Raw genomic sequence first — 23,882 nt, 5'->3', positions numbered from 1 at the left:
AGTGCTTTCATCAAATGCACGAGAGTGTGGAATCTTCCCTCTCTCCCTAGCATGGCCCAAAACCGGTCAATCCTTGCTTCCTGGGGAAGATCTTCCCTGGCAAGCAATTGGTACTCCAGTACTTGTACCCGGAGGCTGGTCAGGTCCAATCGCAGCTGCGGCAGACTTTTTTTTTGGGGGGCGTGGCCTCCAGCTCCGGCTGAATACCGGGAGTTTGTCGGGACAAAATCTCTGTCGGGAGGTTGTCGGGAGAGGCGCTGAATATCGGGATTCTCCCGCTAAAAACGGGAGGGTTGGCAAGTATGATCATAATACAGTCATCACACAAGATAATCATCAGAGTATATACATTGAATTATACAATTAGTGGGTAGGAGTGAGGTGGGATCTGGGGTGGAGGTCTAGAAGTAATCTGACTAGCAGACTGTATTGTTATATATATTGATATATAATGTAGGAACCAGAATATTAATAACAGAAATATGGAGGGGGGTGGCGGGGGGTTAGGTTTGGTTGGTATCAACACTTCTGTCATCAACAATCAGCATCAACAATTGCATCATCAGAGAAATGGACATTGAAACAGTGTAGGTCTGACTTGGTAGCATATGTACAGCAAGTAGTGGACATAGAGAGAGAGAGATCAGAAAGCATAAGAAAAAGTATCTACATTTGATTATTTACATTTGATTATTTACAATCCGGGGAGGGTGTTAGTTTAGGGTTGAAGTTGCCTGGAGGTGTACTTTTATTGCGGTTTTGAAGGAGGATAGAGATGCCCTTCCTTTTACACCTGTTGGGAGTGCATTCCACATTGATGTGGCATAGAAAGAGAATGAGTTAAGACCTTTGTTAGATCGGAATCTGGGTTTAACGTGGTCAGTGGAGCTCCCCCTGGTGTTGTGGTTATGGCGGTCATTTACGTTAAGTACTTCAGTATCAGGGAGGTGTAGCGGATTTTATAGACTAGGCTCAGTGCAAGTTGTTTTACTCTTTCCTCCACCCTGAGCCAGCCCACTTTGGAGAAGTGGGTAGGAGTGAGGTGGGATCTGGGGTGGAGGTCTAGAAGTAATCTGACTAGCAGACTGTATTGTTATATATATTGATATATAATGTAGGAACCAGAATATTAATAACAGAAAGAAACAACCCTTTTGTGTGAATGAGTGTGAATGAGTGTAAATGGGGGAGGGAGGTTTTTTGGGTTGGTGTACTAATTGTAAGTGTATCTTGTGTTTTTTATGTTGATTTAATTTTAAAAAAAACAAAAAAACGATACGATACGATAATTTTTAAAAAATGATACCGATAATTTCCGATATTACATTTTAAAGCATTTAAAGACATCTCTACTTTTGACCCAGCAGATTGTCACATTTTCAGTAGACCCATAATAAATTCATGAAAGAACCAAACTTCATGAATGTTTTTTGTGACCAAAAAGTATGTGCTCCAATCACTATATCACAAAAAAAGAAGAGTTGTAGAAATTATTGGAAACTCAAGACAGCCATGACATTATGTTCTTAACAAGTGGTGTATGTAAACTTTTGACCACGACTGTATGTCTTGTTTTTTACTCTTTATCTCTAGTCATGGTTCTTGTGGGGGCGCTTTTGTGTCAGGGTCCTGGTGGACATGGTCTGATAGTGGCTCCTGTGATAGTGTTTACTCACATGACTCCTCTGTACTCAGCCATGTAATCCTTTGTCCATATAGTTGCAAATGTGTGTATGTTGTGTGCGTGTGTTTCTGTTTGGTATCTGTGTCCGTGCGTAGTAATGTGATAATGGTGGATATGGGTCACCGGGGTATTGTTTTTAACATTGTAAATCACTTTGCGTTGCATTTCTTTTATGTATGAAAATCGCTTTATAAATAAAGTTTGATTGATTGATTGAAAACAGATTGTTTAATTTTGTTTTAATATTTGGCGGGCCGAATTAAAATGACCAACGGGCTAGATGTGGCCCCCGGGCCGTAGTTTGCAGACCCTTGCTTATATGACTTGATAATCATATTGCTGACATGGACCATGTAGGAAAATCAGCAACAAATATAATTTGCGTGTGCGGCCGTAAACCTGAATATGAGTTCTGCAAATGGGGGTCCTAAATGGAAAATGTCACAAATTCAAGTAGTAGTGACATGTTTTGTTTGTAAAGAGGTGCTCCAAAAAGTAGGCAGCTTGGCACTTGGCAGGAAAGGAAAATAAGAGGAGCTCCTTTGGCTGCTTGGTGGAAACAGTGTGCTTCCTCCTGTTTGATGCCTCCCTTTCCCCTCGCTACATGGACGCCGTTTGTTTGGACGCTAAAGTCGCCCCCCCACCAACCCTAAGGTACGTACACCAAACGCAGCAAGGTCCGCTGAGTCAACACTTGTGCAGGAAGGATACAGTTGTTTTTTCGGCCCCCGGCTCGGGGTGCTGGAGCTGTGCGGGTGTGCCGGAGCTCTAGAAAGGAGGGGGCCATCTAGCCGAGAGAATGGAATGTTTAGGAAAATGTTGAAAAAGAGCAAGAGGAAAGGGGCTGGACACAAAAGAGTGCTGGGCGGGGTGTGTCCATGGTAACAATCACCTTTTCGACCTGAGCCTTATCTTGGAATACCATGGAGGCTGCTGGCGGGGCCAGGATCAGGGAGAAGAAACTCAAAATGAGGTGCTTGTACTCTACAAGCACACAAATAAATACTGCAACTCAGTCACCTGTGATCTTCCTGGCTGATGAGGCACTGACCTCTTTTTAAAAATTTTTTTAAACATGTGCACTAATCAACGCAACTACATGTTGGTAATTAAAGTGAATGTTTGCAACCTTTGGAGGGGGTTCATTTTCAAAATATGCATTATAGCTAGAGATGTCCGATAATATCGGCAGGCCGATATTATCGGCCGATAAATGCTTAAAAATGTAATATCGGAAATTATCGGTATCGGTTTGAAAAAGTAAAATTAATTACTTTTTAAAACGCCGCTGTACGGAGCTGTACATATCCGGTAAAACACGGACGTAGGCTAGTATACTCTGGACTGAAGCTGTGTGCCTTCATTGTTTTTGTAGCTGTTGTTTTAGGCATGTTTAAAAAAATTACAAATAATGCACTTTGTGAAAGTCAAAGTATAGTATTTCCCATAGTTGTAGTGGGTATTAGGATTATCTCAGGGAGAGCATGTCCCAAATTCCAAGCTGCTGTTTTGAGGCATGTTAAAAAAAAATAATGCACTTTGTGACTTCAATAATAAATATGGCAGTGCCATGTTGGCACTTTTTTCCATATTTCGAGTTGAAGTTGTTCTCTTATTTTAGAAAACCTTGTTTTTGATTGATTGATTGAAACTTGTATTAGTAGATTGCACAGTACAGTACATATTCCGTACAATTGGCCACTAAATGGTAACACCCGAATAAGTTTTTCAACTTGTTTAAGTTGTAAGTCCACGTTAATCAATTCATGGTAAAGTTACATTGTTTAATGCATCCAGCGGGGCATCACAACAAAATTAGGCATAATAATGTGTTAATTCCACGACTGTATATATCAGTATCGGTTGATGTCGGAATTGGTAATTAAGAGTTGAACAATATCGGAATATCGGATATCGGCAAAAAAGCCATTATCAGACATCTATAATTATAGCATACCCTTTTTCCAGCTTTGAGCATGTAAACTATGTCTCACGTAGCTAGTTAGGTTTGTTGTCAGCTAATGATAGCAATTTAGCAAAGTGCATATTCTAATGTTAACTATCATTGAATGTATATTCCATCATAACAACAGTGTGACTGCAAATTGTCAGTTGCTTCTCTGGGACTGTTGTTGTGTATGTGCACCAGGGGTGTCCAAAAAAATAGATTTTTTAATGAATCACGATTCTTATTTGTAACTATTATTAATCGATTAAAAAAAGATGCAAAAAATAATTATTATTTTTTAAAATCTGTCCTCTCCAGCCACTTTAATAAATGTTTTGGTATTTTTAATAATATACAAATTCATCAGAGATGTTTATCTATTTTATGGAGGAATGTAGTTAATCATAGAACTGGCACCCAATGTTATTAATATATATCTATATATATATATATATAGATATATATATGTACACACACACATATCCATACATACATACATACATACATACATACATACATACATACATACATACATACACTATATTGCCAAAAGTATTTGGCCACCCATCCAAATGACCAGAATGAGGTGTCCTAATCACTTGGCCCGGCCACAGGTGTATAAAGTCAAGCACTTAGGCATGGAAAGTGTTTCTACAAACATTTGTGAAAGAATGGGCCGCTCTCAGGAGCTCAGTGATTTCCAGCGTGGAACTGTCTTAGGATGCCACCTGTGCAACAAATCAAGTCGTAAAATTTCCTCGCTCCTAAATATTCCAAAGTCTACTGTCGGCTTTATTGTAAGAAAATGGAAAAGTTTTGGAACAACAGCAACTCAACCTCGAAGTGGTAGGCCACGTAAACTGACAGAGAGGGGTCAGCGGATGCTGAAGCGCATAGTGCAAAGAGGTCCCCGACTTGCTACAGAGCTCCAAACTTCATGTGACCTTCCAATTAGCCCACGTACAGTACGCAGAAAGCTTCATGGAATGGGTTTCCATGGCCGAGCAGCAGCATCTAAGCCATACATCACCAAGTTCAATGCAAAGCGTCGGATGCAGTGGTGTAAAGCACGTCACCACTGGACTCTAGAGCAGTGGAGATGACTTATCTGGAGTGAAGAATCACGCTTTTCCATCTGGCAACCTGATGGACGAGTCTGGGTTTGGAGGTTGCCAGGAGAACGGTACATTTCGGACTGCATTGTGCCGAGTGTGAAATTTGGTGGAGGAGGAATTATGGTGTGGGGTTGTTTTTCAGGAGTTGGGGTTCCAACCCTTAGTTCCAGTGAAAGGAACTTTGAATGCTCCAGGATACTAAAACATTTTGGACAATTCCATGCTCCCAACTTTGTGGGAACATTTTGGAGCGGGCCCCTTCCTCTTCCAACATGACTGTGCACCAGTGCACAAAGCAAGGTCCATAAAGACATGGATGACAGAGTCTGGTGTGGATGAACTTGACTGGCCTGCACAGAGTCCTGACCTGAACCCGATAGAACATCTTTGGGATGAATTAGAACAGAGACTGAGAGCCAGGACTTCTCGACCAACATCAGTGTGTGACCTCACCAATGCGATTTTGGAAGAATGGTGGAAAATTCCCATAAACACACTCCGCAACCTTGTGGACAGCCTTCCCAGAAGAGTTGAAGCTGTAATAGCTGCAAAAGGTGGAGCGACATCATATTGAACCCTATGGGTTAGGAATGGGATGGCACTTCAAGTTCATATGTGAGTCAAGGCAGGTGGCCAAATACTTTTGGCAATATAGTGTGTATATATATACAAATGTGTATATACACCACACACACACCCACACACACACACACACACACACACACACACACACACACACACACACACACTCACACACACACTCACGCACACACACACACACGCACACGCACACGCACACACACACTAAAAGTTTGGACACACCTTCTCATTTCAATGCATTTTCTTTATTTTCATGACTATTTACATTGTAGATTGTCACTGAAGGCATCAACACTATGAATGAACACATGTGGAGTTATGTACTCAACAAAAAAGGTGAAATAACTGAAAACATGTTTTATATTCTAGTTTTTCCAAAATAGCCACCCTTTGCTCTGATTACTTTTCCGCACACTCTTGGCATTCTCTCGATGAGCTTCAAGAGGTAGTCACCTGAAATGGTTTTCACTTCACAGGTGTGCTTGAAGTTCATCGAGAGAATGCCAAGAGTGTGCAAAGCAGTAATCAGAGCAAAGAATAAAGAAACCCTATTGAATGAGAGGGTGTGTCCAAACTTTTGGCCTGTACTGTATATACAGCTGATGAATATGTTTTTGCTTTTTTCTTGACATATTTCAATGGTTATACATTCTAAGACATTATCAATAGTAAATTAAATGTTTTTCATCACTTCATCACGACAACCCTGCTCCTCCTCCGTTCTGATTGTTTTTATTGATGTAGTTTAGTTCATATCCTTCGAGATCAAAATGTATTCCTTTTTTACCATCTATCCATGTGTCTGAGATAGCGATCACTTTAAAGGGTTTGTTGAATTGTTCCAAAAAATGCTTCTAATTGTTGCAGTTTGCATACAAACTTCTGTTGTTGCAATTAATAATTAAATATAATGTTGCTATTAAAATCCATCCATCCATCCATCCATTTTCTACCGCTTGTCCCTTTCGTTCAGCTTTTTCCCCTAAAATGGTGCCACTGTCGTGGCTGCTGGTTGCAGGAGCTCTGTGCTCTTCTGTGCCCTCCTGTTGTGTACTTGATGTTTCCCTCTTGTTTTCATGTGTTTGTTACCTTTTGGTTGCAGCCCCTTTCGAGACTGCGTAACGCAGGGTGGCTTCTGTGACTTCTGTGCTGCTTTTTGGTGAACTTTTGGACCGGGGTAGCCTTTTTGCCATGGCCAGGCTTTCACTTGAGACCAGCTGCGGAGGAAAGGTGGGGGAAGACACAGGGCTGCGGAGCTAGCATTGAGCGTTACAATGGACAAGCTTTACAGAGCCCTGGCTGAACGAGCATGTATCGGACACCTCCATCTCCTGAGGTGGATTCTCGCTCGTCCATGCGGACCAAATTGTGGCCGGGGGCAGGTGGGCAGCCTAGGACGGAGTCAGCTCTCAGGGTCGCTTTGTTGGGTCTGTTCCTTCAGTGCCCCCCGTGGTGTATATTAGATGTTGAGGTGGGGGTTTTGTTCTGCTTTTTTGTTGTTGGTCCATGCATGGTGCAATCGTATGTGCGCAATATGAATAATTTATTGCAATTTTTTTGTTTTCCCGTTGTTTTACTTTTGTAGCTCTATGAAGAAATAGAAGTGGCAGCTGTTTGCATCAGCTCTGTGCCCTTCTAATGTCTTTCATGTCCTCTGTGTTCTTTAATGTTTCTCTCTTGCTTTCATGTGTGTGATAAAGTCCATCCTATCCCATCTGTGTAATTAAAACTATTATTATTATTATCGCCATTTCCAGACCTTCATGGTCTATGTTGCAGAAGGTTTTCAGTTTCATTTTTTCTTGCTCATCAATCTTTTGTGTTGCTTTATTGAATGTCCTTGAGTGTCGTTGAATGTGCTCCTAAATCCAGGTCTTCTTATTCAGTAATCGCTTGGAACATAGTAATGTTGATGATGAATGTAAAGGTTTGTTTACTGTCAGACTCCATTATCGTTGTTGTCGAAGCAATGTGAACCTCAATATTTGTCCTGGTCCTTGATGTCTTTGACAACAAGTACTCTTGCTTCCGGACCTCCATTCAGCTTGATGTAAATCTTGCAGTTTTTCCCCAACGAGAAATTTCTGATTTCCTGTTGGCGAGCTTAACGATGACGTTGGTGACGTGGTGTTGTTGTTTCTTCCATTCAGTGGAATGGTGTCAATGTTGACATCATCCTTTGATTACAAAAAGTTGACCTCTTGTTGAAGCAGCATCCATTTCCTCTGGCTCTCCTTTGTTGTCAACTGCTCCGGCATATGATCTGGGTGTGATGCGCAGCCCTGCAATGATGGTATTATTCAATCATGTATTCTAATCAATCTGGTCTTTGAATTCTCTAGATCTGTGAGGTTTTGTTGCATGGCCATCAACTGTTGGCGCAATGCTACATTCTTCTCAGAGGAGCTTCATCTCCTGTCTCACTGATGAGCTGCCCTCTCTGAGAAGCTTCACTTCATCTTTGAACTTCTTTATTTCCTCACAAAAATCCTTCGTCTTTCTGTGATTGCAGACATTCTATATTTGACTTTTCCTATCTAGTTTCTAGATCTTACTTCTACTATTGTTTCCGTCAGTATTCTCATATTTTGCATCAACATGTTCACATCATGCCTCATATCATCGGTTTCCTACAACTCAAATCTCTGATCCCGACCGTACTAGGCTGGGAGATTTGCTCCATAGGGTATGTTTTATTGTTGCTAAGCAGCCAACTGAAAGCAGTTTTCTTTGTTAGCTTTGACAGCTAGCGGCACTTTCAACTGATATCATACCTTACGCCGGTCAGAGCTGTCAGCCTGTCACACTTTGGGTGATCCAAAACTGTCCAAACTCGCATAGCGCCCGGTTGCCGGGTAACCGCTTTGCGCTAGCATTTCAGCTAGTTAGCCCACAGCAAGCAGCACAATCACGTCGCTTATTATAGTAAATCCGTGCCTCCCGCCGAGGAGAGTTTGAATCGAAAATGTTGGCCTGCTGTCCAGGATCTGTGGTCACGTTCAGTAGTCATGAAAGCTACAAAATCCAATTGGGATGTAACATTCCGATTTAAAGGGGCTATCCTGCCCTCACGGCTTCTCGCACGTATTAACGTATGTACGTAACACATGCGCATTAGCTTTAGGTGTTGGCAGCTAATAATAGCCATTTAGATAGCTAGCGTTAGCTTGTCATTGAATATATATTCCATCATAACATGACTGAAAATTGTTTGTTGCTTCTTTTGGACTACTTCTTCTTTTATATGTGCGCACATGATCCTGTGCATACATGTTGACGAAACATGGTGAATGAACACCAAACATTTTATTCGGGCCTGTAAACAAATTTATGACATAAAAACTTTGTAAAAAATAAAGACAATTGTTGTATTTTTTGCTTTGAAAAACGTTACGGTGAGGAAATTGCAAACAGCACCTCTTAACGCTTTGGTTTTACATTTAGATTTAGCATTTCAATTTAAGGTTTACATTTAAAATTTAGGACTAACATTTAGATATAACTAACATTAAATGTAACATTCATCATTTAATATATATATCAAATGTGAAGAAAATTTTATAAATGTGAGAAACTCGAGCTAAATATTGAAAATACATTAACTAGAAAGGTGTGATTGAAAAGGGACAATCTGTAGAAAATAGATGGAGGACAGTGCAGTTTTCAAGTGACTTCTTGCTGGTCTGTCGTTTGCCCGCCATGTGTTTGAGCATGATGTTGCATTCAACCTAGCAATTACAAGGAGAGTGGGAACTTTTAGGATGTAAACAAATTGTTAGTCTGAATGTTTGAGAAAACAAACAAACTGCATGGGCCTGCAAAGAGTGGAATTCCGAGTAACCTTGTTTTATGTTTTTTTTTTAAATGTCAAAAATAGATAGCCCGAATGTTTTGATATTGGAATGATTTGAATTGCCGGGTCCATCCATCCATCCATTTTCTACCGCTTGTCCTTCGAGGGGTCACAAGGGGGCTGGAGCCTATACCAGTTGCACTCGGGCAGAACACAAGGCACGCGCTAGACAAGTCGCCACACACAAATGAAAAATATGGAATTTTGGGAAAACAAAAACAAATATTCGACTTCAAAAAGAAAATGACCCCTGTGGAGCCCATCAACATCCAGGGCCGGGAGGTGGCAGTACAAGTACCCGGGAGTCCACTTGAACAGCCGACTGGACTGGAAGGACAACAGCAAAGCTATATACAAGAAGGGTATGAGCAGACTCTTTTTCCTTACCTTAGGTCTTTTAATGTGTGCAGCAAGCTGTTGGAGATCATTTGTCAGTCTGGGGTGGACAGTGCCCTGTACTTTGCAGTGGTTTCTTGGGGGAGCAGCACCAGCAAAAGGGACTTAAACCGGATGGACAAACTGATCCGTAAAGCCGGCCAAACTATTGGCATGCAGTAGGAGGCGTTTGTGTCAGTGAGGGACAGGAGGACACTGGACAATCCTGCCCACCCAGGAGGTACACCGGAGCTCATACTCCAACAGGCTCCTTCAGCTTCATTCCCACAGTGTTCGATTCAAGAAGTCCTTCATTCCGCACTACATCCAGCTGTATAATCACTCGCCATACAGCAGTAGATGATATCTGTATTACCTGACCGCTTCTATGTTAGCTACCTCTCTTTGTTTATAATGTACATTTTCTGCTGGATCTACTCTCCATTTTATGCTGCCCTTTTTTTGCTGCAGCTGTTACATATATGGTAATATTGTACATGGTAATTGGAATTTGTTATATATTTTATAAAAATATATCAGTATAATATACTGTATACATAATATGTAAATATTACACGTTATATTTTATATTGCTATTATGGTACATTTTTTGTCTACTTTATACCTGCATTATCCTTTCCATCCTTACCTTTTACATCCTTTGTAACTGAGCTACTGTGTGGAACAATTTCCCTTGTGGATCAATAAAGTTTGTCTCAGTCTAAGCTCAACGAGAACTCATTATTATGGGAAATATGGAATTTTGGGAAATTTCAAAAATCAAAAGAGTTCATTTTTTAACGAGCTGTATGTTTTGTGTTGGAATGATTTGAGAAATGTGGACGTATTAAGAATTCTCAACATTACTGGGAATTTTTGCTGTTTAGAATGTGAAATGACAGAAACTGTGGAAATTTTGGAGCTATGGAAAATAGATCCCCTGAAATTTTTGTAGATCCCCTGAAATTCTTGTTGTGGAAAACATAGAAGTAAGGGAAAATGCTTGCGTCTTTTAGAATGTGCATGTGTTAAGTTAGACATCATGTCGTGAACGTGTTGATGTTGGAATAAATTGCGTAGGTTGAGAAATGTGGAACCTTTTTGTTTTCCAATGGGAGTGTTGGCGCGGTGGAAGTGGAATTAAAGATAAAATGATGATTGTTGCTCATGTAAGTAGCATGCAAGTCCTGAATGAGCTGAACATGTTGATGTTAGAATGCTTTGAATAGGTTAAGAAATGAAAAAGTAGTTTGGTGTTAAAAAACAGGGCGTAATAAAAAGCAGTGGAGGAATTCTGTTTAATAACTAAGCACACCCCGATGGGCAAATAATAAACACATTGAAATAGGATTTTCTTTTATTTCACCCACACAAAATAAAAAGAACGATAAAAAGTTTACAATGCAGCTTCGACTGCATATTTGGAAACATACCATGTTCGCTTTCACATTAAAAATAATCTTAAAAAAGGGGAGCGAGGGCGGGGTCGGGGTCAAAACTACAACACAGAAGAAAAGGAGAAAGGAGGGTGGAAATAACGACTTTAAAAACAAACTTAGCACTGATAATGCGTTGGCCGAGCAGCATTTTATGATTTAAAAGCCGATTAAAATGAGAGCCAATGACAGTCGAGTATGTTATCATCATTACCTGCACCAAAGTGTCGAAAAGAAAATATAGAAAGCAACACAAACCACACCTATGCTGTCTGATAATTGGAACTAAACTTCTTAAAAATATTCTCCTCTAGAATTAAATAAAAGCTGTATTTAAAAAGAAAATACATGTAATGTACAACCAGTTTGTGTGTTTTTTTCCTGCAGTGGCCTCTTGATGAAGTCTTTTTCTCCAGTAAACTCAAATGGAGGGTCGGGGGGGCAGTTATGTGTCGAGGTTGGCTAAGAGTCATAGTCTTCATCGTCGTAGTCCTCACTTTTCGGCGGCGCAGAGGCGGGTGGGGGCGGAGCCGTGCTCACCATGGAGGGGTGGGGGGCGAAAGCCACAGGGCCGTGGGGCTGGGCGGGCGCCATGATGCCCATGTGCATGTGCTGGGGGTTGTTGGTGCTGTAGCGGGAGACATGTCGAGGTGGGATTGTTAAGTAGCTGCAATGCCAGCGGTGTTCTCCAACTGAGTACCACTTGTGGAAAGCAAACTCCATTTTGCCCGAAAAACACCAAAATCTAGTTTTTTCTGCATCTACAACAGGGGTGTCCAAACATTTAATACCAAGAGCCGCATAAAGGAAAATCAAAGGATGAAAATGGGGTGGCATTTTTATATTTTACATTATGTAAACCAACCTGTATATATTAAAAGGGGGAACTGCATTTTTTTAAATTTTACTTTGCCTATCATTTACAGTCACTAAGAACCCATGTCTTTCCTTTTTTTATGCATTCTAATTTGTAATATACGGCAAGTACGAGGTGGCTAACAATTAAGCTAATGGGAGTTGTCTATTTCTCCAAGAAAGCCTTTTAAAAATTGTCGAAAGACGGCCAACAACACTATTCATATCATATTTTTGGGATATTTTTAATATATGTACTTTAGCAGTGCCGCGTTCCAAGAGAGGTAATTCACTAATGCAGCTATTGACGTACTGAGCTGCTGCATTGTCCCGGAGTTGGTGAAAGTTTGTTCTAGATTACAAATCATGCCTCTCATTTGTATAGTGGAAGGTTGTGGCCTTAAGGAAGAAGTTGGTCAACTTTGACACTTAACTTAAGGGCAAGAAAGACGCTCATTTGCACCCAACTTCTTTGTGTTTACCTGCTTGAGGATTATGATTCATTCTTCATCTAAACAGGAAGATATAAACATCCCATCACATTTTCTTCTTTAGACATTGTACAGCAAGTATTTGTTTGTAAACACTTATTGCCTCTTGGGGTGGCGTAGCTCAATTGGTAGAGCGGCAATGCCAGCAACTTGAGGGTTCCAGGTTTGATTCCAGCTTCCACCATCCTAGTTACTGCCGTTGTGTCCTTGGGCAAGACACTTTACCCTCCTTGCTCCCAGTGCCACCCACACTGTTTAAATGTAGCTTAAAGATGTAAATAATGGGTTTCACTATGCAAAGCGCTTTTGAGTCTCTAGAGAAAAAACACTGTATAAATATAATTCACTTAATTCTTAATGCTTGCTTCACTAAAGATGGATCCAATTACTCATACTCCGTATAGTCAGGCTCAAAAATATAAGGTTCTGGATCATCATTTGTCCTAATGTAGTCTTCGTTGGCTCTCATGAACTCTGCCATGATTAGTAGTGTTGTTGATGTTGAAGGAAATAGTGAACGTCGTGATGCGTCTGTGGAATTAGTTTAGTTTAGTTTTAGTTTATTATTTTTCTTCGGTCAGTGGTCAACAAAATACACAGTTTTACATAAACACACAGTTGCACATTCATAAATTGGCAATGTTACAGACCGAAAGGGTTTAGGCTGAAGTTGAACACTTATTGCGCCTAACCCTATAAACAATGTCAAATGCAAGATGAGCTTCCTAAAAATATGAAATTTCCTTTACACAAGATAAACACTTTTCAATAACATACACAGTAAGGACATGTGAAATATCCCTGTACACGTGTTAGTTAAACCTTTGTACCAATAATATACTATATACAAACAATTATACTTCCATTATTTATATCCCACATTTAGTTTGTAATTAACATTGATCATAGTATTAACTACTGTGTTGATTCAAGAGTGATATATTTTCTAAGACATCGGTCTTAAAAGTTTTTTTTAAATGTGTGAATGGAACATTTTAAGGAATCATCCAAGCTGTTCCACAGATGAACCCCACTGACAGAAACACATCTACTTTTTAAGCTTGTTCTTATGTTTGCTTTCTGAAAGACAGATGAACTTCTGAGGTCATAGGGACTCTCCCCGGGTTTGAACCTCTCCTGTAGACACTGAGGCAGCATGTGGTTATGAGCTTTATAAGTCACAATAGCAATGTTGAGGTCAACAAGATCGTGCAGTTTTTATTTTTATTTATTTTTTAATTTAATAAACAGAGCATTGGTTTAGATCATAATAATCCACATAATTTACAATTCTAATGACTTTGAAGTAAGAACATAGAGTTGATGTTTGATTTGTAATTGTTACCTCAGATTTCAACACAATTGAGATATGGGAGTATGAAAGAATTATATAACATGTTAAGAGCCTTTTGATCTACAGAGTTTTTAATTGTATGTAACATAGCAATAATTTTTGCCATTTTTGTTTCCAATTTAATTTTTCATCTAAATAGATTCCCCAAAATGTTGTTGAATACACCCTTTCTATCTCCATATCATCAATTAATGCGCCGGCTCTATGCTTAAAATGACCAAAATGCGCAAATACGTTACATAATACGCTATTATGAATGTGCCAGTTACTACATTACATATATAGTCACAGCATGTATATAAAGCGTTGGAGGTTGTTTTAGAGCACTTTATAGGCAGAGAGAAAATTACGTCTATTGTTAGCAGACTCTTGCTAGCGTTTATTTATGAATTAGAATGCATAAAAAAGAAACATGTGTGCTTGTCTCAAATAAGGAATATGAATGTTTCAAAAAGTGCAGTTCCACTTTAAGAAATTCTACAGTGCATCCAGAAAGTATTCACAGAGCTTCCACTTTTCATTTTATTATGTTCCAGCTTTTTCTCAAAATGGAATAAATTCATTTTTGTCCTTATAATTCTACACACCCATAATGACAATGTGAAAGTTGTTTTTAAAGATTTCGGCAAATGTATTACAAATAAAACAAATCACATGTACATAAGTACTCAGTCTTTGCCATGAAGCACAAAAGTTAGCACAGGGGCATCCTGTTTAAACTGATCATCCTTGAGATGTTCCTAAAGCTTAATTGGAGTCCACCTGTGGTAAATTTAGTTGATTAAACATGATCAGTAGGACAACAACCCTAAGCCCACAGCCAAGATATCAAAGCAACGGCTTCAGGACAACTCTGTAAATTAACTTACGTGGCCCAGCCAGAGCCCAGATTTGAATCCGAAAATCTCTGGGTAGATCTGAAAATGGCTATTTACACTTCCCATCCAACCTGATGGAGCTTGAGAGGTGCTGCAAAGAGGAATGGGGGGAACTGCCCAAAGATAGGTGTGCCAAGCTTGTAGCATCTTATTCAAAAAGACTTGAGGCTGTAATTGCTGCCAAAGGTGCATCAACAAAGTACTGAGTAAAGGCTGTAAATATTTATGTAATTATGATTTCTTCTTGTTTGTATTTTTAATACATTCAAACAAAGCTCTAAAAAACGTGTTTACATTGGCATCATGGGATATTCTGTGTAGAATGTTGAGGGGAAAAATAATTTATTCCATTTTGGAATAAGGCCGTAACATAACACGTGGAAAAACCTACACCATACAACACCAACATACACTCTTATGTTGTAGGCAAGTAAGAACTGTCTTCACATTACCGGTACACGTTTTGCTTGTTTTTCCATTTTTCTAATTATAAAAAATACATGTGTTATTCCTCTATTTAATACACTCTAACTAGTAAATAAATGTCAACAATAGAGTCAATGGGAGTCGCTCTATTCCACCAATAAAGCTCTCTTAAAAAACATCATCCAAACACCTCCATCGTCATTTTATATACATGATGTCAGTATATATATAGTGTAGTAACAGGCACATTCATAATATTTACATATTTTGATAAATTTTAAGCATACAGCGGCAATATAATTTCACATATTGATTATAACATTCGCTTTTTCCTTCAACACTACTAATCATGACAGACTTTATGAGAGCCAGCGAAGACTACTTTGGGGCAAATGATGATCCAGATCCTTAATTTTTTAGCCTAAATATAAGGAGAATGAGCTACAAGTTTAGAAAAAGTGTGCTCAACGAATCAAGCTTTAGTGAAACAAGCATCATGGTGCTTGCATATTGCTTAAAGGGCAACCGCACTTTTTTTGGATGTTTGCCTATCGTTCACAACCATTAAGAAAGACATGACAGATGTATTGTTTTTAAGGCATTCTAATTCATAAATAAATGTAAATAAAATTCCCTTACAGTGAAGCCAATGGGAGCTCCTCTATTCCGCCCATAAAACCCAATAAAAAAACATGCAAAAACCGCCATCCATCCATCCATTTTCTACCGCTTAATCCCTTCGGGGTCGCTGGGGGCGCTGGAGCCTATCTCAGCGACAAGTCGCCACCTCATCACAGGGCCAACACAGATAGACAGACAACATTCACACACTAGGGACAATTTAGTGTTGCCAATCAACCTATCCCCAGGTGCATGTTTTTGGATGTGGGAGGAGGCCGGAGCCCACGCAGTCACGGGGAGAACATGCAAACTCCACACAGAAAGATCCAGAGCCCGGGATTGAACCCAGGACTGCTCAGGACCTTCGTATTGTGAGGCAGACGCACTAACCCCTCTACCACCGTGCTGAAAAAAACGCCAACAATACTCTATTTACATTTTGTGACTTGAATATTAACCAAGTATTAGTGATATTGTTATTATATAAGCGATAACACAGACAAAATATTTATAGCGGTGCCGTGATCACGAGTTTATGTGTCAATGTTTACATGATTGACTGATCAGCTGCTTGAACAAAATACGTAAATATTAAATTATTATAAATGTGCCAGTTACTACGACGGCTGTAAAAAAAAAGATTAATTCATTTGTAACCATTCTTAATTGACTCAAAAAAAAATAAAAAAATATATTTTATTAGGTTTTTTTTATATATAAAACTGTCCTGTCCAGCCACTCAGGCAAATCATATTGTTGATATAGATGATCATATCTGCTGTACAGATATACAAACCCAGTTTCCATATGAGTTGGGAAATTGTGTTAGATGTAAATATAAACGGAATACAATGATTTGCAAATCATTTTCAACCCATATTCAGTTGAATATAAATAAATGATAAATGGGTTGTACTTGTATAGCGCTTTTCTACCTTCAAGGTACTCAAAGCGCTTTGACAGTATTTCCACATTTACCCATTCACACACACATTCACACACTGATGGCGGGAGCTGCCATGCAAGGCGCTAACCAGCAGCCATCAGAGGCAAAGGGTGAAGTGTCTTGCCCAAGGACACAACGGACGTGACTAGGAAGGTAGAAGGTGGGAATTGAACCCCAGTAACCAGCAACACTCCGATTGCTGGCACAGCCACTCTACCAACTTCGCCACGCCGTCCCATATATGCTACAAAGACAACATATTTGATGTTCAAACTGATAAACATTTTTTTTTTAGCAAATAATCATTAACTTTAGAATTTGATGCCAGCAACACGTGACAAAGAAGTTGTGAAAGGTGGCAATACATACTGATAAAGTTGAGGAATGCTCATCAAACACTTATTTGGAACATCCCACAGGTGAACAGGCAAATTGGGAACAGGTGGGTGCCATGATTGGGTATAAAAGTAGATTCCATGAAATGCTCAGTCATTCACAAACAAGGATGGGGCGAGGTTCACCACTTTGTCAACAAATGCATGAGCAAATTGTTGAACAGTTTAAGAAAAACCTTTCTCAACCAGCTATTGCAAGGAATTTAGGGATTTCACCATCTACGGTCCGTAATATCATCAAAGGGTTCAGAGAATCTAGAGAAATCACTGCACGTAAGCAGCTAAGCCCGTGACCTTCGATACCTCAGGCTGTACTGTATCAACAAGCGACATTAGTGTGTAAAGGATATCACCACATGGGCTCAGGAACACTTCAGAAACCCACTTGGTCACTACATCTGTAAGTGCAAGTTAAAACTCTCCTATGCAAGGCGAAAACCGTTTATCAACAACACCCAGAAACGCCGTCGGCTTCGCTGGGCCTGAGCTCATCTAAGATGGACTGATACAAAGTGGAAAAGTGTTCTGTGGTCTGACGAGTCCACATTTCAAATTGTTTTTGGAAACTGTGGACGTCGTGTCCTCCGGACCAAAGAGGAAAAGAACCACCCGGATTGTTATAGGCGCAAAGTTGAAAAGCCATCATCTGTGATGGTATGGGGGTGTATTAGTGTCCAAGACATGGGTAACTTACACATCTATGAAGGCGCCATTAATTTTGGAGCAACATATGTTGCCATCCAAGCAACGTTACCATGGACGCCCCTGCCTATTTCAGCAAGACAATGCCAAGCCATGTGTTACATCAACGTGGCTTCATAGTAAAAGAGTGCGGGTACTAGACTGGCCTGCCTGTAGTCCAGACCTGTCTCCCATTGAAAATGTGTGGCGCATTATGAAGCCTAAAATACCACAACGGAGACCCCCGGACTGTTGAACAACTTAAGCTGTACATCAAGCAAGAATGGGAAAGAATTCCACCTGAGAAGCTTAAAAATGTGTCTCCTCAGTTCCCAAACGTTTACAATATCTGCTCTTACTGGGATCCCGACTGATAGGATGTTTTTATATTCCTGTTTAGATGAAGAAGTATTCATATTTCAACTGAACGAATGATTAAAAAAAAAAAAAGTTGCCACACACAAACTTCTTGTTGTGTCCGTCCCTCCATCTCAAGGTACAAAACGGATGTCACAGATGAGCAACTTCTCAGTTTATGGCTACAAACTTTTATTATCCAGGTGAGAGGCATGATTTATAATCTAAAAATAATTTAGAGGCAATCATGATGCAGTAGCTCAATATGCCAATATGTCAACAAGTGAAGTGAATTATATATTTGTACAGCGCTTTTTCTCTAGTGACTCAAAACGCTTTACACAGTGAAACCCATCATCTACATTTTACAGTTACATTTAAACCAGTGTGGGTGGAACTGGGAGTAGATAGGTAGAGTGTCTTGCCCAAGGACACAACGGCAGTGATGGCGGAAGAAGAAATCAAACCTAGAACCCTCAAGTTCCTGGCATGGCCGCCTGACCAACCGAGACACACTGTAGCTGCACAAGCTAGCTTCCTCTCTGTGATCATAGGGTGGCTAAATATAGTTTGCCTGCGTTAACACTTATTATAACAATATTGCTAATACTTGGTTAATATTCAGGTCACAAGATATAACTGGAGTATTGTTAGCGGTTTTTGGATGCATTTTTAGAATGATTTAGAGGGAGAATGGATTACTCCCATTATCTGCATTGCTAGCAACCTAGAACGAGCAGATTATTACAAATGACCACACTTCTAACACCCCTCTTAATAGTGGCCTAGTCCATTGCTTCTTAAACTAGAGCACAAGCACCAGTGGTCAGAGCTGTATATTGCTTGTACTCCAACACGTGACTTCTTCCCGGAAGTGAAAAAAGCTGTTGGTCAACCAATCTTGGCTGTTTTGCAGCAAGCAGCGTGCAAACTATATGAGTATGCAAGGGGCCTAGTTCTTCCTGCCAAAAGCAGATACTAGCAAAAAACCCAATTTTGCAATGGAATAAATCCCTATACTTAATAAAAAAAAAGGTTTGTCGAGTGATATTAAGGATTACCGTCTGAGTTCCCAGACATATCAAACTATCTTGTGTTCCGACATCATTCTACACTACAAAACAGATGGAAACTTTAAAAGGCATGGAGGCCTAAAACTTTGTGTGTGGCTGGGTCAAGGAAAATGGTATCAAGACTCTCGTACTATTATGCATAATTTTGTGTCTTGTGTCTATGTAAACAAACCTGCACCCGACAACTTGACACCCGTGTCTGCATGTACATTTAACAAACTAACAATTATTGAATCATCACCATATTTGATTTGTCTTGTTATCATATGTACTCAAGACACATTTGTGTACAAAATAAACAAGAGGGGAGACGTAGAAGTACCTTTCCTGACAAAGTATTATTGACTCTGACTTTGATTTCAGTTTGTTAAAAATTAAAATACAAATAATATCAAGATAATAATTTGATGGGAAATACTAAATGAGTAAAGTATATTAAAAATAGATCAAACTTTTAATACAGTGATCACTGCAAACTTGTGCAGTCTTCGACTCTGTTCCTTTGTCCAGTGGCAAACACTCCACTGAGTGTTTGCCACTTTGTTGTCATCTTTCGTAAAATCTTGCACTCTTCTGCCCTTCTTGATTACCTCTCGAGGAACTCTGAAGAAACGTATCTTTTTTGCGATTTGAACGATTCATACAGCCGAAAACAACGCAAGCATAGGGCTTTTTTTTCGAGAAAGGCTAAATGCCACCTAGTATCCATTGAGAACAGACGCTGCTTGACCACCACGCATACTTAACGAGCCGGCCGTGACGTCATTAAAATCCAAGCAATAACGAGAGTATGGCCAGCTCGGTTTCAAAGTTGGTACCAAACATGGCACCCTGGAGTCACGCGATAGGCTTTTTACCAATCATTTAGGAGATTGTCTGGTCATACTCTCTCTGATTGATAATAAGCCCCTCACGTGCCTACAGGGCGCCATGTTTGGTACCAACTTTGAGATGGGTTGGCCATACTCTCTCTATCCACGGCTCTGCCACTGGTGGTACGCGGGCTCCATCTAGTGGTACTTTTATAAACTCACAAAATTAGATGAATTCAAATACACATTTCTTCAAACTTTCTTGATCCACAAGGGAAATTGATCGCAATCACTTTATTAGAAGAAAATATTAAAAAGAACAAATGCTTTTGTTGACATTGCATTTAAAGCCAATTGCATGCAGAGGTACCCAAAAAAGGTGGCACTTGCAAATGAGAAATATTTTTTAGGTGGTACTTGGTAGTACTAGTATTGCTGTAGTCCAGGGATGTCAAAACTTTTTCCACTGAGGGCCTACCTACAGAAACATTTTATGTTTCGGGGGCTACTTCGATACAATTTGTACATTTATAATTCTAAAAACAAATCCAATGTAGGTCAGCATAATAGAGCTGAACAAAAAAGCTGAGCTGTGTGTAATTGTGTCATCACTGGTAATATAATAGCCAATTCATTTTATATTTAAAGATATGCCAACGGTCGATTAAAATAAACAAGCTAAGGGCCAAAAATTGTTCCAATGTCACACTTTGGACACCACTGCTCCTGAACACTAGTTGAACTAGGAATGTGTTTGGAGTTCATACCTGTGGAACTTAGATGCAGCTTGCAGATTTGTGCTCGACTGAGAGCCGTCCTCTTCATCACCGTCTGTCTCACTGTCCTCAGAGTCCTCCTTATGGTTGAAAAATGTTTAGAAATTTGAAGAAATGGAGTGACTATGGTGCAGAAATGCTTCCCACCTCCTGCTCCGACTCGGTGCCGGACAGCTTCTTGTCCTTGCCCTTGGATCCCGATCCACCGTTTTTGTGACCAGACACAGGCTTTCGACCACTGAGGGCAAAAAATGTGTGAAGTTGGAAACACGGATGGATGGCTTCAGACTGCTGGCATCAATACCGGCGTGAGACTTTGTCGCCCGCTGCCTCTGCGTGGTTTTCATCCCCCTCTCCCTGCATGTCGGGCACGGTTGCCACCAGGTCTTTCAAGAAATCAAACTGCTGCTCCAGTTCGATGCACTGCTTCCTACCGACACACAGGGCATTGTGTTCTTGGTTAACTTAAAAGTGATTTCAAGAGTTGAAGGGGCTTACAAGTGAGACGTTGTCATCGTCTTTGCGTTCTTGGACTGGGTGACATGACAGGCCTTTGTCAGCAGTGACTCTAGGAAAAGCTCCAGGGCTCTCGCTGATGTCACATTAAAGGAAATCAAGTTTATGATCCAACACAGCTTTTAAGAGCCAGAACATGACTGTATCACCACAATTTCCAATACTACAGAGCTGCTTCTAAAGTCAAAATCAATTTGTTGTGAACGTTTTAAGTCTTTGTTTTAAAACTGGGAGTTAGCTTTCAATCTACAGGTTATAAGCACAGGGGCCCCCCACGGCTGTGTAAGTTCCTCCTTCCTGTTTATTGCATATACCAACGATCTACGGAATCAGCAACCAAACAACTATATAATCAAATTTTCAGATGACACAGTCATCCTTAGTTTACTGACGAAGCCCAAACTATTGACAAAGCCCAAACGATTACAAAAGCCTAAACTATCCTCCAACATCGACTCATACAAACAAGAGATAGAAGGGGCTGTCACGTGGTGTGAAGAGAAAAATCTGATTTTAAAATGTTAAAAAAACAAAGGAGATGGTTTTTGATCCCAAATCTGTGGGGGATCACAGCCTGATCATTATCCATGGGGAGAGAGTGGAGCAGGTGTCGTCCTATAAGTACTTGGGTATTTGTTTTGATTCCCAGTTAACTTGGGCCAACCAAGTTGACTCTGTTTGCTCCCGTATTAACCAGCGCACTCAAGAGGATCAGGGTCCATGGTGTGGCAAGCAATTTCATGATGTTTAATAAGGCATACATTGAATCAGTCATCCGCTATGGCATCTCCACATGGTTTGGAAATCTGTCTGTCAAACTCAAAACCCAACTTTAAAACCTTATCCAAGAGGGCTGGTAAAATAATTGGCATGCAGCCCCCTGGTTCCCTTCAATAAATATTCGACAAGACTGTGAGGAAGCAGGGTCTTAAAATCCCCCGTGACCCACACCACATACTTCATAGTGAAATTGTGTTGATAGCCAAATGGTAAACGGTACATAACTGCAACAGGTATAGATTTCCCTTTGTCCCACCGGCATTCAAAGAACTTAACAGCGCACTGTTGTCACTGTATTGAGGGATTAACTGTATGTATGCATTAAACGTTGTGTCTTGATGTCCTAGACAAATTTCTCCTCGGAGACAGTAAAGCTAGTTTTTTTATATTATTATTAATCACCCTGAAAGGGACAAGCGGTAGAAAACGGATGGATGGCACTCTATGGGTTATTTGCATTACACAAGCATGCAAAGTTTCTTTGAAACTGAAGACAACACTGGAGAAAGCAAAAAAAATAAATAAAAAAGTGAAGCTTTTTGACAAAAAGGATACAAATAATAACAGGTACTGCTGCAGCCACTTTGCCAATTTCTTCGTCTGTTTGCATAATCTTCTTAATTCTTGCCTGTAAAGAAAAAACATGAGCGTGAAGGTAACGTTCGCGTTAGCGAGTCGTGCTAAAAACAAAGCTAACCGCCTGTAAAGCATCGTTGTCGATTCTAAGCCCCTTTTAGCATGTTTTAGCAAGGCGTGAGTTTAACTAAATCCAGTGCTAAATGATGCAATAACGCCTGCGGTTAAGCCCGACTAAAGAAGAATATCGTAAACAACGGACGTAAACTCCTGAAGTTAGCATAAACACAGTTAGCCGCTCTTAGCTGGGACGCCGGCTCGGCAAAGTTCATCACTTACCGGAGGGAACCTGGCGTTATATTTCTTCTTTTTACTCGGCATAGTTAAACAGCCCGGGTGGTGAACAGAAAATAAAAGTAAACACCAACGCCGGGTTATTAATACTTAGGCATATGGGGGGAATCCTCCTGCCGAGCTGGGCAAGCGACCGGCTAGCTAGCTAGCTAGTTAGCACGTCGTCACTCGGCTGTGTAGCTAGGCTGCGTTGATGGTTTCCCGCAGGGTCCTAACGCCCGTCCGATTAGCGCACACGCGCTGCTTTAATGTGTATTTCTTGTTTGGGTTTTGCTTTAAACTGACGTCTTAAATGTTATATTTGCTCTTTCTCTACAAAGCGACATTCGAGAAATTACCACCATTTAGATTGCGTGCATTTTTTTTCAGAGTGCGCCACTGTAGATATGTTTAAAGTAATGAGTAAAAAAATGCATTTAAAGTACACAATCTAGAACAAGGAGCAGGAGGCAAACAAAACTTAAAACTCAAATGTCAGATCAAAAGTTAAAGACGATCACCTTAAAATCTCCCTTGTGGAGAAGGGTGGCCATGAATGAAGTTCTGGCTGTCCAGAGTCGGGACCTGGGGTGGACCGCTCGCCTGTGCATCGGTTGGGGAAATCTCTGCGCTGCTGACCTGTCTCCGCTCGGGATGGTCTCCTGCTGGCCCCACTAAGGACTGGACTCTCACTATTATGTTAGATCCACTATGGACTGGACTTTCACAATATTATGCTTGACCCACTCGACGTCCATTGCACCGGTCTCCCTAGAGGGGGGGGGGGGGGGGGGTCACCCATCACCCACATCTGCGGTCCTCTCCAAGGTTTCTCATTGTCATCCCACTGGGTTGAGTTTTTCCTTGCCCTGATGTGGGATCTGAACTGAGGATGTCGTTGTGGCTTGTGCAGCCCTTTGAGACACTTGTGATTTAGGGCTATATAAATAAACATTGGATTGATTGATTGATTGATTGATTGATTAAAAGGTTTGAAATAT

General features: G+C 40.4%; 1 protein-coding gene across 1 annotated transcript; it reads right to left on the bottom strand.

Moving 5' to 3' along the window:
* Positions 1 to 10,914: 10,914 nt before the first annotated feature.
* Positions 10,915 to 23,127, bottom strand: drap1 (DR1-associated protein 1 (negative cofactor 2 alpha)). The gene is made up of 7 exons (XM_062066148.1): positions 22,888 to 23,127; positions 22,528 to 22,600; positions 21,175 to 21,268; positions 20,981 to 21,106; positions 20,824 to 20,914; positions 20,668 to 20,756; positions 10,915 to 11,639 (listed from the first exon to the last, which is right to left on the bottom strand). The coding sequence occupies exons 1-7, from the start codon at positions 22,927 to 22,929 to the stop codon at positions 11,474 to 11,476; spliced, it is 681 nt and encodes a 226-aa protein (XP_061922132.1). The 5' UTR covers positions 22,930 to 23,127; the 3' UTR covers positions 10,915 to 11,473.
* Positions 23,128 to 23,882: the final 755 nt, after the last annotated feature.

Source organism: Entelurus aequoreus, linkage group LG12 (genome assembly GCF_033978785.1).
Source record: "Entelurus aequoreus isolate RoL-2023_Sb linkage group LG12, RoL_Eaeq_v1.1, whole genome shotgun sequence".
In the NCBI taxonomy this organism is placed as follows: Eukaryota; Metazoa; Chordata; class Actinopteri; order Syngnathiformes; family Syngnathidae; genus Entelurus; species Entelurus aequoreus.
The sequence above is the reverse complement of the archived record's forward strand: the minus strand, read 5'-3'. Positions and strand labels throughout refer to the sequence as shown.